This window comes from Lepisosteus oculatus, chromosome 20 (assembly GCF_040954835.1).
Source record: "Lepisosteus oculatus isolate fLepOcu1 chromosome 20, fLepOcu1.hap2, whole genome shotgun sequence".
Lineage (NCBI taxonomy): Eukaryota > Metazoa > Chordata > Actinopteri > Semionotiformes > Lepisosteidae > Lepisosteus > Lepisosteus oculatus.
Window position 1 is genome coordinate 8964819 of NC_090715.1, and position 18906 is coordinate 8983724.

Genomic DNA, 18906 nt, shown 5'->3' on the forward strand with positions numbered 1-18906 from the left:
CTTCTCAAACAAGATGATGGATAGTACTTGGGATTTAAATTCTAGCTTGTGCAAGACATATAATTTGGTATTGTATTTAGAATAATACTGAGGTGGTCTTCCATTATTTCCTGTTTTATATATTCTACTTTTAAGGCACTATGTTGCTGTTTCTCTATGACAAATTAACAGTGACAACTGCAGCATAATTCTATCACAGTGCAAAGTCAATTAAATGGCAAAGCATAGAAACTGTAAAATATAAGACTGATGAAAATCATTTTACATTTAGTCTTGAGTAAGAGGATACAGAATCCAACCAAACATTCACACAGGTAACAGCTATTTCTCACTGGACAGCAAATTCTATAAGACAATACATGAAGTGGACAAAAAGGTAAAGGAGAAGAACACAGTATAGTGAAAGCAAGGATTTCCATATTGTGTTAATTATTACCTATCATGAAGCTCATGACATACTGCACAGTAGTATAACAGAGAGAAGCCGTATAGATAAACAGATGAGAGGAACTTTCTGCACCTATCCCCAAAAATTGTAAAAACAGAAACAGAACTAATAAAAAATGCTTTCATTTTATTTCTTTGAATACAGCAAGAAAGGAAAAAATGAAAGGTGTACATGTCCGCACAACTCCTACCTTCCCCCAATAGTTATCTCCAAAAGTTTAGATTCAGCCCGCACTGTATTATTTCAAATTTACATTTACTTTTAATACTAAAAGGTCCCGAATAACCAAAAACCTGTAACTGGAATGTAACAGAAACATTCTTACTATAAGTTAAATGTTGCCTTCTATACATTTTTCAACTCAGTTTGGATACATTAAAACTACTTCAGTTTAAAATATAAACTTATACTCTTCCACCTGAAAATCACAAGTAGTTCAAAACTGTGCTTAGAAGTTGTAAAAATGTTCATTACCTAATTGGATTTGTCAGTTAACCCAAAGCTGTATCAGTTAATACACACCCAATTCATTCCTCATGTTTTGATCCAAAAATTTTTTTGGAGTGGCTCAATTTTTTTTCAGCAGATAACACAACACAGGTTACCTGCTAAAAATATTTTTTCTTTTGGATCACATGCCAGAGTTTCTTACAACTGATTTGATCTGGTCCCATTCATGCAGGAGGTGACACTAGGGCCTGTGATCTGTCTACTTTGTCTTGTAGAAGGTAACCAAAAAGATGCAAAAAATGAATGCCACAAAGTGTAATATACATTAAGGAATTACAGTTCGGTATCAGAATTGTAATCAGGTTGGTCTTCACCTGGATTCCTCTATCCAGATCAAAAATACTAATGCAGCTAACAGCATGCGTTTTATCCAAGGTTACATCTGACCAGTCATCTCTTTTCTTCACATTAAACAACCGCTAGCACCAGTTCTATCACACATCTAAAGTACAGTAAACACTGTAGTCTACAACTGTACACAAGTTCAGCAGTGCCAATGAACATGAAAGACTATTAAATGTATTGCGTGCGCTTAGCTTTTATGAATCTTAAGTGCTATACTTAACAATTACTCAGTTTTTTGGTCACAGAAATAGAAATAGCACGCGAGACAGCCAGAAAGCCAACCATGCAAATGTTATGAAACATTGAGAGACAGCAGAACAAGGCAAAGACTCAGGACAACATAAAAAAATCCAGATACAGTTCAGAACAAGGCAAAGACTCACGACACTATACAAACACAGTTTCAGATCCAGTCCAGAGAGTAAAATCTCCGATTCCAAGAGCGATTAAATGTGGTTTGTAGACAGTATCTTTTCTCTGTTCTCTTCATACTGGTTCAGCATCTTTTGGAGGTCATGATCTGCAGGAATAACCTAAAGTAAAACATGTACATTAAATATAACATATTCAACATACAACATACAACTTTGTGAAATATTACATTTTGTATTTAATTAAATATGAATTTTGCATAAATATACTTTTCTTTTAGGTCCTCCATTACGATAGACTAAAAACACACGAAAACACATTTTAGCCTGTATTGTTAAGGTGTGTAGCATAACACTAAATCATGCTCCAAACCAACACCATCAGTAGGATTTGCCGAACAACTCACAAGAACAGGAGCTGGGACAGCAAACGATGTCTTTTTAATGAGCCAGTCTTCATACAGTTGGTGGATAGCTTCCAAATATTCCTTTTAAAAAAGAAGAAACCAAATGCCAGTTCAACAGTCTCCTGATCACGAGCTAGATAATGTGAATGCAACATTTAAATCCTTCTCAGTATATTTACCAAAGGTATCACTTTCTCCTCTTCCCTGCACCTCTTCTTCAGTCTCTCATAGCAGGTCTGTGGAGAGGTCTGCAGGTAAACTACCCAACAAACAAAAAATAATTATATTCTCTTGTCCTTCGCTACTGAAAACATACCAATGGCAAAATGTCTTCCAATATGTTTTTTTACAATGATCTACAAGCTACTCTGCCACTTTGTATGATAATAACCAGCACTTTCATGAACTTTCACCTACAAAAGAAATACAAATCATTAACACAACATACAGACAACACCAGACCAGCATGACAGGCTGCATGTTAAGATCAGTTAATATGGTTAGATTTACCAAAATACCACACCTTTGTGGACAACCCTGCACCACACTGTGCAGCTTGCCAAAATCTTTGAACAGGCAGCAATGTTTAAATCCCATACTACACAAGCATGTTTTAGACAGTATAATGCTGTTTAAACACTTACGGTGCAAAGCATCAATAATGCTATAATAAGATGCATGATGCAAAAGAAGCAAGTATTTCTCTTTTGTCATCTACAAAACTATAGAAACTGCACTTCATTGTAAACAGCACAATGTACTGTGATTCAAATCAACTCACCAATAAGATCCAGAGGAATGTCAATTTTCTGCACAATCCAATTAAACCATTCAGTCAAAACAGCAAAATCCACCTCAGGCATCTTCCCACTATAACACATGCAAGAAGGTACATATGCATTTTACTAGCACACTCTATCCTGTCTGCAAATACACTACAGTGCTGAAATGCAGCATCACTGATGCACACAAGGTGTTCAGTACATGTGAAGTCCCTTGATCCACAATAAAGCTGTAATATTTTTAGAATGTGACTGCTTAAAAGAATTTCTATTTCTGACCTCCTTCTAAAAATGAAGCTCCGAATAAAGTAGCAGGTTTATTCCTTTTTGCATTGTGTACACATGAATTTATAATTCACTAATTTTAAAGACTGATATTGAAACAGGAGTCTATAGAAATATAACACACCATAAATCTCACAGTTCAGAGGTGCTACACTATGCTTTATCCAAACAAATACAAGTTACAATAATATGGCATTGGTACTCAAAATTACTGCACTTCAACATTTGAATGAAAATATTCAGTTTTAGATCTGGAGTGCGGAACACATAAATTCTATTCTGCATATACAAAATAGAATAAAGATCAGTTAAGATCAGCTGCACACAGTTAATACTGTTTAAAAAAAGATTGCTAACTTTTTATTCTCCATTTTATTGGAAGTACTCAGGAACACATGAGCACTGGAGAAAGAGTGCCACACAGTGGTAACATGCAATGTGTGTGTATTTTAAATTCCACAAATGTTAGGGGAATCTTTCAGATTTCTGTAGTTTTCTGTATCAAGCTTCTATTAAAAAAATTAACCCCCAAAAAAGTGCATCAGCATACAGTAATTAGATCTACAAAGAAATAAAGAAATTGAAGTGAATATAGAAAATAATTATGTTTAATTATGCCAGCACTCAAAACATTCCCAGAGTATCATTTTAAGATTTTTAATTTCTAGATGATTCTAATATTTTAGCTTCAGTTAAAAACATACCTTCTGAAGAGATTTTCCACAAATATGTATTTAGCACTGTATATAGACCTTTCCATCATTTTTATCTGAGACATCTGGGGAACAGAAAATAGTTTACAATAAATATGATCATTCTTCACTTATCTTTAACAAAGCGCTATGAAAACATGTTTTTTATTAATAAATCAGATATTTTACAGATATTGCAATATTCACTAATACATTATTTTCTATTCTATAACTATATTCCCTTTTCATCATTCATTTTTAAAATACAGGTTTTAAAAGGGGAAAATTGTTATTTGAGAATATGGGCTTCAGCGACCTAATTTAATTAACATATTCCTTAAATATTAACTGGGTTTTATTAAGTATTACCAGTTTTGCTAAAAATATTCATATTACACTATTTTAAGTGTACTTTTTATTCAGGCTCAACAGAAGCATCATCCTATGATCCAAACAGTGTTTATCCTAATGGATGACCACAACAATTTTTACCCCCTTGCACATTTTTTTGGTCATCCAGTTTTAAACAATTTCCATCCATTAACTGAAAGATGCTTATTCCTGTAAAGGGCAGTGGTAACCAAGAGCCTATCACAGAAGTAGAGGTTACAATGCAAGACTACACCCTAGAGAGGATGCCAGTCTATAAACATATCTATACCTCAAAGCAAACTGAATTTTAAGAACATACATAAGCTTACATATATAACAGCACAGGAGTACAGTATGGAGATATTGTACCAATTGTCTCTCAGGACTCTTGTTTTTATACTATGCACGTACATAAGAATGGGCATTATCAAGTGCTGAGGGCACTTCAGCTCATTCTTGAAGTTCATTTAACACATTTAACTTTTTAGGAATGAATGGTGACACAGTACAAAACAAGGAATGCAGAAGGCTGTTTCAACTGGATGTTAAGAATTCTTCACTCAAGATAAGCACAAAAGTTACATGAATGTGGACTTCCAATTGACTCAACTAAAAGCACACTCCCAGAGTGCTAGGTGAGTTTACCGATCCTGGTGTTGCAAGTCCGCTCACTGGTTGAATGTTATTGAGTTATTCCACAAGCTGCAACACACAATAGGCTCAGTTTTGTTGGGATAGGGTTGCGATTAGTCAGCCTGAGATCTCACAGCTCGCAAGTTTGTAGCATGAAAAGAAAAGTCTTAAAGTGCCTGTCTTAAAGTGGGGGATCAGAGGAGCCTAGAGACACATTATCAAGTATAAGTGTCGCAGCAGCAAGCCAAAATGTAATGACACAACTGGCGATTCCAAATTTGGTTGGTATGTAATACAAATTTTATTTATTTTTAAAGCTAAGCAATATCCATGTAAGATAATCGGTAGCCCCTACCGTTGGCGAGACGTGGTGGTCTAACATCGTGAGCTGCACATAGGTCTGCAGAGTGATCCCCCAGCGTGTAGGATCCTGATACATCAATCCCTGCCAGGGATTTAAACCAAAGGCACAGTGAACAATGAACCAAAACAGCTCTCAAGGAGAATTTTTGCACTTTATTTCAATTAGTAGATGAAATGGGTGTTTTAAAGTTTAATATATTGGAAATTATTGTAGCTTATGTATACTCCTGCCAAATGTAGCAGCACGTTATACTTTGCAACAGTCGATAAGGCTCTGTGAACTGACAGATTTACCAACAGACAAATAAATACTGATAACAAATTAAGAATTACTGGTCTTGTGTTTTCACCCTGAAGAAAAAAAATGGGAGCTACCCAAAGCAATAGTGACTTCTCAATGACTACAAACACAAAAATATTGCATTTTTATTTTTATTTTCTTATATATATATATTTTTTTTTAAGGGAGATGTAATGCTGTGTTTGAGATTTTGAGGTTTTATTTTAGAATAATATCCACACATCTTACCAGTGGATTGTGCCCTCTAACATTCCTCCATTTGGAAACTGGTTCTGTCAATGCCTAAAAGACAAGATGTGCAAATACATTTACTGCATGTCTATTGATGAGATAATAATTTGAAGAACCAAAGAGAGAAGCACAGCCTGTCAAGGTGTTATCAAAAAGCACAGCAAACTAAAAGAGGATTTCTTTAAAAGCAAATATAATGTAATAAAACGCATGGATAATTCTGAAAACTGATAAATTCAGTTTTATTACTGAAATGAACATGGAATTACAAATCTTCATATTTGACAGAAATGAATCAAACTACAAAGGCATTTTGCTTTTACCTCAATGTTACTGGTTTTGCTAAAGTATTCCAAGCAAGTTGTCTTTCCACTTGCAATATTCCCTTCAATGCAAATCTGAAAGAAAAATATAAGTTTTCTTCAATATAAATACTGCTTTTCTCCAATATGTGTAAACAATAATAATATAATATTATGTTAAATATGATTATCTCCACACACAAAAATATAAAGATTAGTTACTTTCTAACTTACTACAGGCTTTCTCTCCACCCTGTTCCGCAGCAGATTGTCTTCGGGAAAAGAAAACATGGTAGTTAGGTTTTGGTACTGCTTCACTCGGTGTGTTGAGTTAAATAAATTAATACAATCAAAGTAGAAACATAATAAAATGCTAACTGCCCAGGGTAACCGTCAATAACGACAAGCACGGCACATAATCCAGATGGCTCTGAACTCCAGCCAGGTCTGTGGTATTAAATTCGTTGAAGGAGACCGCAAAATCTTGTATTTTTAATCCAGACCCCAGCGTTCAGACTCGCATGAATTTTGCAGGTGATGCTGCAGACGCCTGAAAGCACTATTAAAAACCTTCAACAAAATACAACCGCTATTCTCTGCAATAAAAACTGTTAACGATAAAATATAACAATTTATGATTTGCCTAATCTGTAGCTTGATCAAATGTAGATCAGCACAATCCTTTTCGTTTTCTAATGTAAAGAAATGGGAAGTCATGTCACGTGTAAACCAGATGTGTACCTACTTGTATTACGTATTGATCCACCATTGACAGTAGTACAGTACGGTGTAGCTTGTTTCACCACATGTTTGAAAAGACATGTGTATTTTCTGTGTGCAGCGCCCTGACAGTGAATTCTCCGGCTGTTTGCATAAATTAGATGTTCGGAATATGTCAAGGCAAGGTCAGACCAAACTCTGGTGAATACTGTAAGAAAATACATGATCACACTCTTATAAATCCATGATACCCTAGAGTCACTTCTCCACAACACGGTTTAAAAGGCCACGCATTGCATTTTACTTCCGCATGTCAAAGAAATGCTTCCTACTGAGCATACGCCACAAGCTAACAATGTCCTTAAAGAGACAGCACTGTGAAAGGGCTTTTTTATCAAGGTGTTGTAGCGTTTCATCTAAGAGAATCTGTAAAGCTGAATTTAACGAGAAACGCTAAGAGGATGTTACTGGCTGCTTATAAAAAATGGTTTTACAGATCATGCAAATTTGGTTTATATATTTATTTTTTGCTCCATGGAGAGAGATGCAAGTATACCCAAACGGCAGGACAGAAGCTGTTTGAAATGAGCACCTTGAAGCGATGTAAAATGAAGATTTATGTTCTGTAATGTCACAACAAGCACTGTAAACGTTTTCTACAGCCACACGAACGTGTTGTACATACGGGTATTAAGACGGTCTTTTTTTCCATTAGGATAAATAAATTAAGGGTGGTTCTGTCTTGCAAAAATAAAATAAGTTGATATTTAATATTCAACAAATCGAAGATGTGAGATTTTGACATTCAAAGATGAACTTGTTTTTGCAAATAAAATCTTCTCAAGATTCTTCATGCTTGACACAATAATAATAAAGAGGGTAAATCTGTTCATACTAACTTAAGATCACCAGTTCATATGGTTATATTTAGAATTTAATTAACAACGTAAAAAAATGCTTAAGGAAAACAGTTTTAGAAAGTTCCCTGGCTCAACCACAGCCACTAAACCGAGTTAACAGTCTTCCTTTCTAAGACCTCGACAGTGCTCTAAAGTGTAAAAGATGTGACACCTACAACTAGATCACAAATACTAAATACGCTACGTGCTCTGTAGAAACAAAAAATAAAAATTGTGCTCACAAGTTCCTGTTACCGCAGCGATAAAGGAAATTGAACAATCAGGAAATAGGTTTAAGACAGGCAGATATTTCTGAGAAGAGTTTATTGTGCTACAGTAAAATTATTCGCCATGGAAATTGATTTTACCTTTCTTAAATCTCGTAGAGGTATTCTTAAAGTTTCAGAGATGGTAAGAAATAATACAATTAATACGATTTCTTTTTTCGCTTTAGATTTTACACATGTATTATGCATTTCATAAAGTATTTGAACTACCCCAGCTATAAGTATTTATCTGTGCAGGCAAAGATGAGTTAACGGCATCTGCATTGCTTTCAATAAGTAAACAAGCTGTCATCTAGCTTACAATTATAGTTGTTAGGGTCATTGTGTATCTTTTATCTGAGAGTTTTTGTTACAGGAGCATTATGTATTATGTTATTTTGTAACTCTTGACATCTAAAAGACCAATAAAATTAACTTTAAAGAAAGAAGTGTTTAAAATGTTCTGGATTATAGAAGTGTGAAGTGAGGTTTGGTGATTTGAGATCAAGTATAACAAATCTTCTGTTCTCTGTCAAGCGTATGGGTTATAAAATATATTTTATTCTGCCTCCTAATAACTTCTTATCAACCCTACCAGTTTGTATTATATTCCGTTATTAATGTCTATGTTGTTCTACACAAAACAAAGCTGTAGACATTAAAATTCGGTTTACTAACTTGGTCTCACAGGACATTTAAAAAGGTAAACACTAACAAGACTACTGAAAATGTTCTGATACTGAAACTTGCTCTTCTTCATTATTTTTTTAATTCCAGTGTTTCTTTTTACTTTTTTAGAATGGAAGAAGATGAAAGTACATATGTCTTTATTCTAGGAGACAGTAATTATCTGTGTTTTGTGATCAGATAAAGCATTCTGATCACAGTTATTGTTATTTTCCCTATCTATAATGCAGCTTTGCTGAGCTAATATTATATAAAAATAGCAAAGCCTGATAAATACATCAGCAACGAAATATTCCCCATATTTTAATAATGAAAGTATTGTTATAAAATAATATTCTTCTAATAATGAAATGTGACAGAGAATATTGCCCTCTAGTGGAGCTCTTGGCATTTCATATTGTGAAGAAAGAGAGCTCAAGCACATTTCATGCGTGTTATACATTAGTTACCTACAATAAGCTGAATCATATATAATACTGTACACATTCATTAGGTGGAAGAAAAGCCATATTTTATTAGGCTAATTTGGATAAACTTGCTTTGTCATTTTATATATATATAGATAGATAGATCATTATTTAAGAACATAAGAAAGGTTACAATCGAGAGATCATTCCGCTTGTTTTGTAGTTAGCAGCTGGTTTATCCAAGGAACTTATCCAGCTGTTTCTTTAAAGGAACCACATTACTGGCTTTAACAACATGACTGGATAACTTGTTCCATTACTCCCATGACCTTCCAGATACAGAAGTACATCCTGTTCTCAGTTTTAAATACACTTCTACACAATTCTCACTAGTTTGGGATTCACTATTGATCCTGAAGAATTACAGCAGATCCCCAAGTAATCTTCTGTTTTCAAAACTAAAACAGTTCAGTTTCACCGACCTGTCAATGTAGGACATTCCTTTAAGTCCCTCAGTCTATCTGGTTGCTCTTCTCTGGATGGGTTCTCAAAGCAGCAATATGCGTTATATAATGTGGAAATTGTACATAATATTCTAAATGAGGCCTTGCTGTGCCATTAGACATTTTAACATAACGCTCTTGAATTAAATCTGATGTCAAATATTTGTTGTTATGTCATCTGTTTAGGGTTTCAGCATAGAATATAAAAGAGGAGTAAAAAGGCATCCTCTAACTGTCGGTTCTCTTTGTGCCAGGTGACTGTTTTCGTAGCCTTTGTGTGTTTCGCAACAGCACGTGGAGCTCCCTACATCGCAGCCACTTGCATGGAGTTCGTAATAACTCTCGCACTCTTCCTCCTTTTCCTGCTGAAGCTCAACAAGAAGATCACTTTTATCTTCTGGCCTCTTATTGTAAGGATCATATCCGTATTGCAAAGCAGTCATGTCCAGTTTTCTGCCCCCAGTGCAAATAAGCAATAACACATGATTTCTTGTGCTTTTACAGGATATTTTTAACTCAGCCTTTGCAGCACTGTTTGTGTTTATTCTGAGTGTCATTGCTCTTACTACGTACTCAGCGGAAGGAGCCCTGGGTGGTGGGGTAAGTGTGAATGGAAACTTTTTTTTTAAATCTCTTACTAACCTGAATGCACATTTTAAAGGTTAGGAACCTTTGGTTTTCTGATCTGCCAGATGCAGTTTATTGTATTTTGGTTTGTACAGTAAAAAAACTAACGTTTTGTTTCCTGTTCAGTAGACATTTATTGTACTTTTGCAGATTGTGGGACTAATAGCAGCAGCTCTCTGGTCAGTGGATGCTTATCTGTTCTTCAAGAGAATAACTTTCAACCAGCCAAGAACTACTGAAGTCTCTGGAGTGAAATAATCGGCACCAAGCGTCTGGAAGACCTGTGTTTATGTCATGAGTTGTCAACTATCTATGATATCTGTTAGGTATATTTGAGGAACCATTCTTTTAATTTTGTATTAGGCTTCATTATCCCCATCCTAATGTAGAAAACTCCCCTGAAATCAAACTTTGCAGGTAATCTTAAAATAGACCAAAACCAGTGTAAACTTCAGTCAATAATAACATAAAAGACTATCCACTTACTGTATTACCCTGGTATTGTGCAATGCATTAATGTGGTGCATTGTAATGTTTTGAATGGAAGGAGTGCATATTCTTGGTGCTTTGTATGTCTTTTGAATGTGAATAAGTTTTATTTCTTTCATAATAATGTAAATGCACAAATTATCAACTTCATAAATAAATGCATACTACACAATGGCTACATTATGTGTCTTTAACAGTACATTCTGTGCCTAATACTGAACATGAATAATTCCGTATATGATAGCAACACTTCATTGTTGTGACTTAAACATTCCATAATATTTAAAAAAAGCTTTAATATTTATTTTAAACCTAATTCTTTTAATTTGTTAACTTTAACTTATATATATGTTATATATATACTTATATCATTTTCAACATTTTAATGCTTTAAAAGAACAGAAAAGCTATAAGGCAGCTACATTTCAATGAATGTATAAGTGTTCAGGACTATGGAGGAGGGTAAATACTTAAACTGAGGTGATTCAATGACACAATAACAGATTGCAGTTCCCTCAGAAATATGGAAGTGATACATATAGAGACAACATTTTACCCTGCTTATGTCTGTTACAAGTATACATTTTATACAACAACAATGAGGATAACTGCAACAATAATCAATAGCAATGACGACTTTAAAATTATAAGACGCTGTTCTGTGTCGAGGCCAGACCATTGCATTCTCAACCTGCATTTGATTGCAGAACCCTAACACGAAGTCCGTGACAAAGCAGAGTGATATTTTTTTTCATAATTGTATTTCATTTCAACCATAGGCAGTTAAGTTAAAAACAAGAGGCCAGTTACCCATCAAGCCATGAGGCATCCTTAACAGCCCTGTCTCCAGATTTGAAGAATGCAGATGTTGCGCTTTTTTTACGTTTCCGCAGTGTCATGATTTCCGTTTCCACCTTAAATTCAGAAGAAAGTGATTCATTTGTTGCTTTGCAGACGACTCTGCTATATAGCAGGCAACTTCGCTTGAATATTTAACTTTTGTTTTGCTTTTTTGAACTGCCGTTATGGGAGACATAGAGTCTCCCGATTCGACCAGTTCTCGCCAGGCTGGCATATCAGCTCTCCTCCCAGACAAAGCTTTCGTCACCTCAAGAAGAGGATTGCTCCTTACAGCTGAAGTGGTACAACTTATTTTTTATTTAAATCTTCTTTAAAATACTGTCAGCAGATCTTGTTTTCTGTCACCTTTCTTGTTTTCTTTTCTAAACTGTTGCTACTAATAGCTGTTAGTAATACATTCTAATCAACATTACAACCACAAGATAGTTTTCTAACTCGTACATGAATAAAAACACTGAAATTAATTGGAAACACGATAGACCTTAATTTTCTTCTCTTCTGTCAAGTTTATTTTTTGCGGTTTTTTATTCCATTGGAGCATCGGGAGTGGCGCCTTATCATTAATGATCTCTAGAAAGATTCCGAAGTGTACATGCAGAACAGATTTATTATCTCTTCCTATGAAACAAAAACATGTAAATGTGAGAACAATTGTATTACAGTTTACAATTTGTAAACTTAAAGCGCTCGGGTATCTCTTTTACATTCTGTGAAAACTGTGTTAAATCCTGCATTGTTATCTTATTACTGCTTCTATAAAAGGCATTATTCATCACTCTTAGAGCACTAATGCCTGTTGTATATTCAGTGGTATTTCTGACAATCTCGTTCACGTTTTAGGAAACAAAAAAAAACATGAAGCGACAATGTTGCAGTTGCAGTGAATTTAGTACCACTTGCTCGATGTTTAAATGTCCATATAACTGTAATTAAACACTCAAGAGGTGCCTTTTCCTTACCTTGTTCTACAACCCTTTTTCACTGAACTTCTACGTGCTACACAACGCCATTTCGCTACATTTAAATGTAACTGGTGGGGGCGGGGGGGTATTTAGAGATCACATGGTCTGTGTTAGTGGTCACAGTATATGTGAATAAAGTGTAACCAAGAAAGTTTACGATGCTTTCTTAAGATCTGTGATTGCCAGGTGTTGGTCTGCTTGTCTTACTGTAGGAAAATCTCACTTCACCTGCAAAAAATATACTGTGTACCGTACTCTTTGTATAGTATGTACAAATTAAGCGAGGACAGGAGAGAAAAGGAAGTCTTCTAAATGTCATATATGTTATCCGATATGTAGCTTTTGATTTGACAAAATACACGTGAAAGTAGTAGTTTAAATCCTCAGCGTTGCTCTTTCATATCATTTTTCTTTTTGACTCCAATGTGTACTACACTATTCTTCTGTTGCTTGTGCATAGATCTTAAATTGACCAGTTACCTCAACAGAGTCAGATTCTCATTAATAATTTGAGCATTCAAAGCAGAGATTTACAGTATATGACTTCTGGGCTTTACTGGAAAAAAAGTCCTATAGTAAAGCTGCAAAGCACTAAGTACAATACAGGAAAAGACAAATAACAACAGGAAAAAGATTAATTCCTAATTCCTAGTGTTGATGGAGATGACATATTATGACTTTATTATGTACAGTTAAATATCAACAGGCATTTTTAAAAAAGATTGATAATTCTTAATTATAAATATAGTTTATGCATTCTGTTGCTTACAGCTCCAAATCTGAAACACACTGTGGAATTATTCAAGGATACAGGATAAAGTCCTTGCTTTAATCTGAGTATCTTGTTTGAACACTTTGAAATTGTTTTGGTAAATATTTAATGTGTTTATAACAAAATATAGAATTCTGTGATACACTTCAAATTGCTGTTTGTGTTTCTTTGTTGCACTGCTTCTGTTCTACAGATTATTGAGCGATCTGTAGTGGTGGGTTTGTATGACAAAAGTGGAAATAATTCAAGGACCAGGAAAGCTGTAATAAACTGAACAGTCCTGTATGTGAATTAGACCCAATCAAGAAGTAAACACAGTAAATAATATATATATATATGTATTTCACTGTAGTACAAACTTGAATGCATGGGATATTCTGTAAATGATGTAGTTCAGCTTTTACTTAATAGTTAATTTTCTTAATATATCTTAGTATATAAAATCTATCAATCTTAAGCACTTTGCTTGCTTTGTCTTTGGGTGCAATAATTCATTTAAATTATGTTCAAGAAGCTAAATATCTCTAGTGATAGAATTCTGCCAGGAACTCTATAAGAAGAATTTCCTCAAGATGACAGAAAATATTTCTCCTTTGTCGTTCCGAAAGTGGATCGAATCTCAGGTGTCACATTTTCATTACTGCTACCTGATTCTCCATGCTGTTTGCAAAGTAACAATTTAAAATTTGTACAGAGGAAGTAGTTTTGCAGTTATACTACACAGCATTGCCTATTAACATCTGTTCAGTGTTTGTTTGGCTTTAATAAGCCTTGTATTCAGTCAGTGATTGTGTGACACCAAAGTGAAACACAAGCATAGCTTTAAACTGCAGAGTTGTCAACATACAGTACATGTACACTGTTTACCATCAACCAGCTTGCAGATTATAACTGTCATTGTTTGAGGCTGTGCAGATTTCATGACTGAGCTTTGCCCTTTAGAGGGATTCTGACATTTTCCTGATACACAAAGACCTATTTGTGATATTTTCTATTTTTTTTATTCATCTTAAGGTCACCTTTTTAGTTTTCTGGCATTAGCTTTAAAACACCAGATCCTCAATGTACCATGAAGACCAAGTCATGATGTTTCACCTAGAATGCCAAGAATTATTTTAGAAAATACTCCACATGCTGAAAAATACAGCTCTACAATAATACCTGTCCAGTGTAACAATTGAGTCATCAGAAAGAATTAATTAAGTATATATTAACAGTATTTATGCACAGTAATCACAAAGAGAGTGCTAATGTATCAGGTTGCATCTGTGTGACTATTGCTCTTGTCAGTCACCCCAGCTACAGCTTACATTACCATGGGTTCACTGACTCTTCCTGTCTCAGGCTCTGTCCTTCATCATCTTCATCTGCTTCGTGGCATCAACAGCCGCGGCCTTTGTGACAGCCCCGCTGATCGAGTTCCTCCTGGCACTTTTTCTTCTCTTCGCCTACTCCACCAAGTTTAATGAACGCTTCAAGAGCTTCCACTGGCCTCTGATGGTGAGTCTTTCTGTTTATACTGCAACATACAGTACACGGTCAAAATGACATCTCTGTATGCTTGGCTGGTTCTATACATTTATCTGGTAACATACAGGCCTCAAGTGAGTGTTCTATATGTTTATCTGGTCACATACAGGCCTCAGGTGACTGCTCTATACATTTACTGTACCTGGTCACATACAGTCCTCAAGTGACTGCTCTATATATTTACTGTACCTGGGTACATACAGGCCTCAGGTGACTGCTCTATACATTTACCTGGGTACATACAGGCCTCAAGTGACTGCTCTATACATTTACTGTACCTGGTCACATACAGTCCTCAAGTGACTGCTCTATACATTTATCTGGCCACATACAGGCCCCAAGTGACTGCTCTATACATTTACTGTACCTTGGTACATACAGGCCTCAGGTGACTGCTCTATACATTTACCTGGGTACATACAGGCCTCAAGTGACTGCAGTATTGCTATATGTTTCAGGGTAGATGATAGCCTACTACATTTAAAGCAGAGAGACAAAGGGGCTTGTATGCAGTCTACATGGCTAACCTAATATCTGGTGTTTTTACAATGGGTGCATTATTTTATTTTATTTTTTTTTTCTCTGTAGGATTTTCTACGTTGTGTCAGTGCTTCAATTATATATTTTGTTATTTCCATAATCTCAGTCTCCAAGTATAAAGATGGGGCTTCTAAGGCAGGTGGGGTGAGTATGCCTGATAGTTACAAATGAATTTAATACAAATATCCTTGTTTTATACATTGATTTTTTTTTCTTATATGATACACAATACAGATTTTTGTGCTAAGTATACAAATCAAAATATACATTTTCCTGTGTGGAAATATGTGATGTGGGCCAGCATATATGACTGTACAAGCATGACTGTATATAAAAGGTGCTTCTTTTTGCATCTTTGACCCTTTAATGTCTCTCAATGATGTTACAACTCACTTGCGTGCTCTCTTTGCAGGTATTTGGATTCATAGCCACCATAGTTTTTGCGTTACATTTCTATGTTATCTTTAATGAGCTGGCTAATTTTCTGAAGCAAGGTGATTCCCCAGAGCAGCCCCGTGCAGGTAGGAAACATTTTACTTTTTTTAAAAAAAGAGTAGAAATACAAACAGGGGTATGAAAATGAGGGAAGAAACTTTTTTTTCACAACCGTTGAAGATTTGCTTCCATTTCCCCACTAAAACGCTGTATGGGATAAATTACATCTGGAGTATAGACAAACTCAGAATAACAATCAGATGGTAATGCCAACATATTATCTCAAACTGAAACTAATTATATCAGGAAACCTCCATGTAACCTTCTTCTGTCATACGTAAAAACCACAAAAGCAAATGTGTAGCGATTATTCTACAGCAAATGTAAAAGGAAGGCTTTGTGCCATTAATGTGATTAAATATAACCAGTCCTGTACTCCTTTGTAGTTAACGAACGATAAAACAATATGCAAAAATTGTTTCAATGGGATAAGCAACACAAAAATTGAATAGCTGATGATTTTAATAATACACGTGCTGTAAATGCACATTTATCATATTTCTCATTTAATCCACAGACACATGCAGTCTATGTCAGCACATAACTTTCTAAAATAACCTTTTTAAAAAAATAATTGAGCATCATGCAGTCTAAAAAAAGCTGTGGTATCACAAGTTCCTGTAAAAACTGATGTTTATTAAGTTTGGCTTTTTTGCAGTAATTTCAGGAGTGTTTTTAAACTGCAGCTGTGTAGTACAAGTTATTGTACTGTATGTGTGATGCAACTTCCTTAATTTCCACAAAAAGCAGATACGCAGTAATTAGGATGGAAGAAGTGTCACACTTTTTTGTGGTTTCACTTTTGGAACATTTTCTCTTTTTTTTTGGTTGCAGATGAAGATTCGGATTCGGATTCGGATTAAACTCCATCTATTACTGCCCCCCCCCACCTCCTGCTTTCCAATAAAATCCCCAAGACGCAGCTCAATTAGAACGATCCTGGCAAAGTCGTGATCCAGAAACAGATCCACGAGGAAATCAGTAAGCTTGTCCAAACAAGTTTCATGCCACAGGGGCTTATGAAATCTATTTTAAGTTCCTGCCACTGGTACTTGCTACAGTTTAACATTTTACAACAGGGCACATTAATACATATGGTATAGAGCACCATTTCTCTTGTGATGGCTAGTTAAAGATGGGATATAATAAAACGTTTTTGTTTATTGTCAGTTCTTGATTGGTAGCCTATGTAAAAAAAAACACCTGATCAAACACCTTTTACTGTATTTTGCATATGCAACTTTGACCCAGTGCACTAGTCAAAGAACAGTTTGCTTTTCCAGTTAAATAGGATCATGGACGAAGAGGAAAAATTGATTGTATGCCAACCGCCCTGCTTTGAAACTGTGAATCTGTTCCAGTATGTAATCAGTACTGTCAAGGTGTTTTTTTTTGGGGGGGGTGGAATAAAGTTGGATGACACTAGTTTACATATTTTTAGATATTTGCCTTAATCCAAAGGTAATTCTACTTGATTAATAATAGTAATAGTCTAGAGTTACATATTTGGGAGATATTTCACCAGGACTGAATGTTTCATAAAATCAAGCCTTGGTAGAACTAATTTACTAAGTTAATTAAATAACTTTTACTTATGAATGTTAGGCAATCATGGTTATCCAATTATGTTTTTCGGCACATGTATGATAGATTGTATATAAAAATACATTTACCACAGTGAAAAGTGTCCAAAAACATTGTTGGCCAGATATATAAACCAAACTCTTTTGTTAACTAATGTGTTTACAATTAAATATATCCTTCTTATATTTGTATAAGATGTGTAATAGGTTTCAAACATATTGATAAACCACCAGCATTGTATAGTGATTAAAGTACTTGTTAAACTATAGTACCCAACATAAAATTCAGTCTATAATAAGGGATACGACTTTGTTGTTGGATCAAGCCAATAAGCTATGTAGTGTTATTCTGATTATTAACTGACTTACTAAAGTCAACTTTGAGGAAAAAAATGTTTTGCAGTTGGTTTGCTGGCTTCACCATCTGCTGTATAGAAAGACTGGAACTGAATCCAGGACTCAGTTTTTGTCAAACTTGGTAGGCATGATTTTTATGACAATATATTTGCATTTTATAACTCATGAAAGTAACGGTCATGCTTTCAAGCTTGTGATTAATCGTTTCTCCAGTTATTCAGTACTTAATACTTCGTTTTTTTAAAGAAACTGCTGCCTTCCACTTGGTGCCTTAATCTGCCTTTTATACTATCTGAAGCACTTTCAGGGTTTTGTAAATGTTGTTTTATATAGTTTTGAATGTTTGTAAGAGACTATTTTTTTCTCTGTGGGAAAAGTACCACTAATGTTTGCAAAGAAATGCCACTTCCCAAAAATGCAGTTAATATTAGATTTAGATATTAGATTGTTTAGAAAATGTCAGAATTATCATTTAACTGCATTTTATTCACCTATCTGCACCTGTGATCTAGAACTGGGGTATCCAGCCTTTTTTTGAACTGAGGATCTCTTTTCAAGTGTTCCCCCTCAGTAAAGACCAGAACTTAAAAAGAAGTTACATTTTTATAACTAGTAATATAAATGCACAACTGCAGCTCAATGTATCCACCATGACTAAGAAGGCAAGAATGATTTGACACACTAATTGACTTGAAATGCAAAACATCTTTGTTCCCAGAATCCCCATGGGGGTCACAGACACATGGTTGAAAGCCCACAGTTTCAAGAATATCAAGGTTTTTCTCATGCAATTCATCTACTGTAATCTGGTAAAAAGTTGCATGTTGTGGTTTTGGTTCAAGAGCCACATCTTGCTGACTGTCACGGTGAATTATTTTGTGACCTGCTTGTAGAGTAGTTTTAGAGAGCCACTCAAAAAACTAATGAAACTTTGTTCACAATGCCAAAAAATAAGTAAACATTACTTATAATTTTTATGAAAATCATTGTCTGTGTCTTTCTTCACTCCTGGTTATTTTTCAGGATTTGCAGTTTTACTCCAGCAGCAAAACAGACCTCCAGTTTTCAAAGACATATTCTCTTCATTTTGAATTATGCATAAATACCACAGCTGGTCTGTACGTGAGAAAAGTGAGCTCTTGTAAAGTACACAGAAATTAAGCATT

At 34.9% G+C, this 18906-nt stretch overlaps 3 protein-coding genes across 4 annotated transcripts; 2 read left to right on the forward strand and 1 right to left on the reverse strand.

Annotated features, from left to right (window-relative positions):
- Positions 1-554: 554 nt before the first annotated feature.
- On the reverse strand, positions 555-11534 carry tk2 (thymidine kinase 2). Of its 2 annotated transcripts, none has more exons than XM_015368032.2 (10): positions 11451-11534; positions 6277-6314; positions 6064-6138; positions 5738-5791; positions 5201-5290; positions 3853-3926; positions 2863-2951; positions 2261-2340; positions 2082-2162; positions 555-1836 (listed from the first exon to the last, which is right to left on the reverse strand). In XM_015368032.2, the coding sequence occupies exons 1-10, from the start codon at positions 11467-11469 to the stop codon at positions 1750-1752; spliced, it is 687 nt and encodes a 228-aa protein (XP_015223518.2). In that variant the 5' UTR covers positions 11470-11534; the 3' UTR covers positions 555-1749. The 2 variants fall into 2 exon arrangements, with proteins under 2 accessions (XP_015223518.2, XP_006641426.3); XM_006641363.3 differs by lacking the exon at positions 11451-11534 and adding an exon at positions 6788-7077.
- LOC102695817 (chemokine like factor) lies at positions 7925-10814 on the forward strand. The gene is made up of 4 exons (XM_006641362.3): positions 7925-8072; positions 9779-9934; positions 10029-10124; positions 10302-10814. The coding sequence occupies exons 1-4, from the start codon at positions 8013-8015 to the stop codon at positions 10407-10409; spliced, it is 420 nt and encodes a 139-aa protein (XP_006641425.1). The 5' UTR covers positions 7925-8012; the 3' UTR covers positions 10410-10814.
- A 130-nt stretch (positions 11535-11664) lies between the features above and the next one.
- cmtm3 (CKLF-like MARVEL transmembrane domain containing 3) lies at positions 11665-18723 on the forward strand. Its single transcript, XM_006641361.3, has 5 exons — positions 11665-11782; positions 14580-14735; positions 15354-15449; positions 15718-15826; positions 16635-18723. The coding sequence occupies exons 1-5, from the start codon at positions 11666-11668 to the stop codon at positions 16661-16663; spliced, it is 507 nt and encodes a 168-aa protein (XP_006641424.1). The 5' UTR covers position 11665; the 3' UTR covers positions 16664-18723.
- The last annotated feature ends 183 nt before the right edge of the window (positions 18724-18906 follow it).